A 6,000-nucleotide genomic window follows, 5' to 3' on the forward strand; every position below is an offset into this window, starting at 1 on the left:
AGAAAAATGTAAGGTGATAGATGTTAACTCAACTAATTATGGTAATCATATTGTAATATATACATATATCAAATCATTATGTTGTATACTACAAATTAGTACAATGTTATATGTCAATTACAACTCAATGAAACTTAAAAAAAAAATAAAACAGACATTCCTGGTTATCATGGCTGACCTACTAAACCAGCATTTCTGGTGCTGGGACCAAGAATATGAATTTTAATTAGACTTCCAAAATTTTCACAGTCATTAGCTAAGACTTTGTCTGGTAAGATCTATACATACTATTCTGTATCAGTCTAAAGATTCACCAGCTAATGTGATGGCTTTGAGAGTGATACCAACTTTCAGGAGAACTTTATTCCCTGCATTCTATATGCCATCCTCAAATCATGGCTACTTAAGTTCAAGTAAAACTTTACAGTCTCATATCAGAAACTGAAAACTGTAAGTATTTATTATTATTTTTAATATACAGTGCTCTTGCTACTAATTTCTCAGGTCCCTTCCTCCAGCTATCATTAAATCCAATGTCTGAGCCCAATTTTCTTTATAATAAAGGAAGTCTCTCACATGATATAAAAACACTGGGCCATAATCTAAACCTACTTCCTCCTATTCTGACCTCAGAATAAGTACAAACAGCTTCCATGTCTTCAACCTCTGTTTCAGTGTTAGAGTCAGAGATTTTGTTTCATGCCTCTTGAGAAGTCTGAGTAATCATTAATTCATAGTGATTGTGCCAAAATAATTAGATGTTTGAAGGTAATGTGCCTTGTTTTTCTTTCATGTTCTTTACTATAAGCTAGTAAAAAAAATCTATTCAAGTTTGTATGAAAGATAACAAGTAAAATAATTTTTTTTTTCATAATGTTGCTCTGTGGCCTAAAATATTACATAGAGGTCTTTATCCTATTATCACAGATGAATACAACACTTAACTATCTCCTTCATGGCTGTTAAGGCACAGTAGAGTCAATTCATGCCCAGGGAGCTTTAATCATAGACCATCGTCATGATAAATGGTGAAAAGTCAATGTGGGCTATCATGTCAACGGCTACTAGGGGAGTTTTTAATGGGAACATTGGCAGCATGCAGTTCATAACTACTTTCAAGGAGCACTTCTGATCTAATGGCTCAATGAGTATTATTATAGTATCTTTACATGTAGTATTTCTAGAGAAATTCCACTTTAAAGGAGGCTGGTTACTGTAGACCATGGATACAACTGAGATTGTTTGAGTGATGCAAATATTGCTAGTGGTTTAAAGCTGGAGGACCATGGGGCACATTTTATTGAGTCAGCATAGTAATTTAAAATAATCAAAAACTAAAGATTTGAAGACTTCAGAAAGTCCATGCAAATATCCAGATTACCACAGATCCCACTGCTCCACATTCTCTTACATGGAGCTTCTTCATGTAGTTAATATCCATGTAGTCACTAGAGCTTGGGGCCCCTTTTAGAAGTTCTCACTGAAAGGACAGAATCTTAGGACTGGTAGGGACTGAGAGCTCGTCTAGTCCAACAGCTGCATTTAAAGTTGATACAATAAGCACTTGTGATGAGCTCCGGGTATTGTAGGTAAGTGATGAATCACTAAATTCTACACCTAAACCTAACAGTAAACTGTATGTTAGCTAAATGGAATTTAAATAAAATATTGAGAAAGAAAAGAGTTGATACAACAGAAACCAAGAGAGATAACAGGGATGTGTTTTAAGATTCCCATTGGGTAAATCAGTAGAAACTCTTCATGGTGGTATTTGGACTGCTCAGGCACCCAACAATCTGTTGTTATTTGGCACAATAAGGCTTGAGTTGTACTTTTTAATCTTATGCTAAGTCAAACTTGGCTTAAAAGAATAATGATGGTTCAGTTATCAATTCATGAGTTGGTTTCAGTATGAGTCCCTGTTGCTGGGGAATATCAGAAAATTCAATTTTAAAACTTTCTGCTTGATAAATACCACAATATCCAAATATACACAAATATACAAAGACTCTTCATTCACTTTCATCAAGCATTCACACAGAAACTATAAGGATTCTGAAATTTTAAGATACTATTCAGTTCACCATTGTTTCAAAAATAGGCAATATTCCAGGAACATATGGCTATCTTAATATTAACTCTAGCATTATTTTAAGGCTGAAGGGTAAAATCATGTATACACACATGGACATGGACATGAACATGGACATAATTAAAGGGTTTTCAGGCCATGGAAAACTAAGTGTATGGAAAAATATCAACTTACTCCCTGTCATCATGCTTTTTCAGGGAGGCCTCTGGCCATGAATCAATATATTTGGCACCTATCTGATATACGAGGAAGCTTATCAATACAATATAGTATATGAACTTAAAACCAGAAAAGAAAAATCAACCTCATTAACACCGAATATAAACACCTTTTAAAAGGGCAACTACTATATTGATTGTACAGACACTTTTCAGTCACCTATTTGTTGTCAACTTTTATATCCTATTTGGGGTCGTATTTACAAGAAAAAGCACTGATGAAGTTATTTTTTTAAGAATACGGTCAAAAAGAAGAGGGGGGCAATTCTTGAAATTACTGTCAAGTATAAACACACTGAAATACCTCATATTCCTGGGAAAACTTCAAGTTGTCATTTGCTTTCAACCTTTCAATGTGATCTGCAAGTTCCAAGATAGGAATTGGAGGATGACTAGCCATACCTATTAAAAGGAAAGAAGAAACACATTTGAAAACAAATGAAAACGATGCTAACTATTCCAAAATATAGAGAATACTATAGTTAGAAATGGCCTGAAGACATGTGAGTAGTAAAGATGTTTAATGTGAGGAAGCAGGCAGATAGTTTGGTTACTCAAAGCAGGACATGCTCTGGAAGGATGAATTTTGTAGCCAAATGAAAAGTCACCAAGCATGATCCCCAAACTAACACTCCTAGTGTAAAAGAAAGCGTTATTGTGCTATGAATTAATGCAGTTAGCTAGCGGAGAAAACTGACAGTCAGGCTTGATGTCAACTTCTGCTTTGAGTAATGACTGTTATGTCATTTCAAACTCCTTCTCCTGCACTGTATGAAATGGAAATCGTGTGGAATTAAATGGTGTAAAGTGAACTAAGAAAACAGACACTGAGAAAGGCCTAAAAGGGAAAGAGTAGTAGCTTGATAGGAAACATAAAGTGACTTATGCATAATCAAGGAAAACTAACTTGAAGAATGAAGGTTACCAGGGTAACCGGAATCATCTGAACCTGCAAAGGAAATGATGATGTAAATAAAATAAAATAGAACGGATTTGTTAAAAAAAATGAAATGGATAGTCTGATATACTTTTGCAAAGGACTGATAAAAACACTACATGTTTTTACAGGATTCACTATACATTGTGACTTGATTAAGATCGCTTTAATAGTTCACATACCTGAAGGTGATTGACATTCACATGCAAACATGGGCACAAAGAATGGCATGCACCACAGTTCATAGACGATAATCACTGATGACAAAATCAGACACCAAACTGAGTTTCAAAAATGTTTCCACTAGTAGCAGATTGTAGAGGTTGGGGCCGTGGCCTTCACCTGGACATTTATAAATGGCCACACACTAACAGCTTTATGGTATTTGCCCCAGGTCCCCAAGTTTCAACTCCCAGCAAACCTACAATCTACTTCAGGTGTAAACATCTTTGTCCATGAATGGGAAATGAATGCAAGAGAGTGAGCAAATGGTCAAAGGACAAGGAGTGAAAGAGGATGGAAAAAGAAAGAAAGCAGTGACAGGGGCGGCACGTCTTAGTTCCGTCTGCCAGCTGAAGTGAGATTAGTTTCACAGATTCCGTTAAAAATAATCTATCACTAATTTGGTGATTCCTGGGTCTTTCCAATGTTTTCTCGCTTTTCATGTGATTTACATTTTATTTCTTTGTGATGAATTTTTTATAAGTACCATGAGAGAGCATCGCTGACTCATGTCTTATGGATACAAATTCCAGCTGGCTAGAAAAACTTGAACTAGCATGCCCCCAGGGAAGCCTCTGAAACTGAAAAGGAATGGGGGAGGAGCTCAAACTGGAGGCCATGTTGACATTCTGCTGTCCTGAGACTCTCTGGAAGGTGTTAGGCTATGGAATGGTGACCATTAAGTCAACATGACATGTGATTACTTTATGGGCATCTTAGGAATTGTGCCATTACTGAAAGCCACCCAGTAAGTTCCTGTATCTCAAATGCCAAATTATCAATACTTCTGGTAAGTAAAAAACTATTTTGCTTCTTCTAGACAATTTCATCATTTTTGCACAGGGGTATGATAGGTGGTGTTTTAGCATTTATGGCTTCCAGTCAACTAAAATCTTGGTGGAAGATCCAATAAAAATGAGTTGGCTTAGAAGTAGAAATTCTTTGTTGCTGATATAATTGTGTATTTGGATCAAAATGTTGGAGGCCATTTCTGGAACTTTTCCAAATAGATGGTAGAATTGAACTAATTTACATTTTGTAGAGGGAGGAGATGGGTGACAGTGGTCTAATAATTAAAGTGATCTTATCCAGATGAGGCACCCCCAATGACAACAATGGAAATGCGAAGGCACAAGAGACTCTAGGCTTATCTGGAAATGGAAATGGAATGATGTGGACATCCATTACAGTGCTTCAACAGAGAAAATAAAGAGACAAAGATGTTTAGACCTTTTCGAGCGAATCGTGGGAGAGAGTTATTATCATATATGGACTGAGTGGTGGTTTGGCTAGAGAGGGAGGACACAGAGCCAATCAGGGAGGCGTAGGGGACTGAATTACTGCTCAAAGCTGCAAAAAGTAAAGCCAGTTGGAGATGGGAAAAGTATTAGTATAACAGCAGTAGAAGACCATAATAATCAACCAAAGATGTGATCAACATATTTACTTTGGAAGCTGGTTATACAGAAATGCAAGTAAGCCTGTACTGACTCATCACCTTCTAAATCAGGACGTATATATAATATACAGATACCTTAGCATTCAAGAACTATCATTTAAGACACATAAGTATGTATCATGTTGCACCAAAATTCTTGACAAGTAAAAACGCCAGAATGGATGTTTCACAGGAAGGGGAGGAGAACGTGTAGGACTCTGATGGTATAGGAGAAGACATCCTAGGCTAGAATATGGGTAGGAGTTCTCTTTCTGGTTTTGCCATCTCCTAATAGGGACAAATCACTCATTATCAAGAACCTCACTTTTTTTTAATCTGTAAAATAAAACCGCAGAGCTAGGTAAATTCTGGAGTCACTTCCTTCTTTATAACTACCACTTGTACCTCATGTAGATAGGATTTCTAAACATATGGAACAGAGAAGGGTCTCTTCTACACAGTTCACAGGCAAAGTTCACAGTTCTCACTTCTCTTTGAGATCTATGGAACATTTACTTCTACAAAACAGAAAATGCATGCAATTGAATTGTCTACTTTTTGAATTATTTAAATTCAATATGATTTTCTTTAGCTAACCAAAAAGTATGATGCTATGTCATATATTTGAAACAAATAAACAGCATCATAAAAATTATGCTACGTAATAAATCAAGGATGAAATTCCTCTAACATGAAACTCCAGCTCATACCAGGAAAGAATCACCAAGGATCTTGATTCCCTCCCAAACTTTTCCATTGTCCATCATGGAAACAATTTTATATGATATAATCAAGCATGTTAGAGTCTGAATAGATAAGCAGACACCAAGAAAACTGTGATGTTGACCTCACTATAGTATCTTTTCAATCTTTTGCTTGGGCAACATGGGTATTTCTCACAGTCTACAAACCAATATTTTATTAGAAAAGAATTTTTACATTAGCATCATTTGAGGTGCTTTAAAATTCCTTTTTTCCAGGCTACACACCAGACCAATTAAGTCAGAATCTCTGCGGGTGTGAACCAGGTGTTGATCTTTTTAAAGCTCTCAAGCCATGGCTCCCAGTCCAATGGAAATTATCTTGTTGGTGG

General features: G+C 36.2%; 1 protein-coding gene across 1 annotated transcript in view; it reads right to left on the minus strand.

Moving 5' to 3' along the window:
- Positions 1-6,000, minus strand: part of PTPRD (protein tyrosine phosphatase receptor type D) — a 183,965-nt gene that overhangs the window by 110,777 nt on the left and 67,188 nt on the right. Inside the window, exons 15-16 of the mRNA XM_040460870.1 lie at positions 3,218-3,259; positions 2,615-2,712 (exon numbers count right to left, since the gene is read on the minus strand). Of these exons, the coding sequence (XP_040316804.1) occupies positions 2,615-2,712; positions 3,218-3,259 (140 nt within the window). The remainder of the gene's footprint in view (positions 1-2,614; positions 2,713-3,217; positions 3,260-6,000) is intronic.

The sequence above is a fragment of the Herpailurus yagouaroundi genome, unplaced genomic scaffold, assembly GCF_014898765.1.
Source record: "Herpailurus yagouaroundi ecotype Mexico unplaced genomic scaffold, PumYag 252, whole genome shotgun sequence".
Lineage (NCBI taxonomy): Eukaryota > Metazoa > Chordata > Mammalia > Carnivora > Felidae > Herpailurus > Herpailurus yagouaroundi.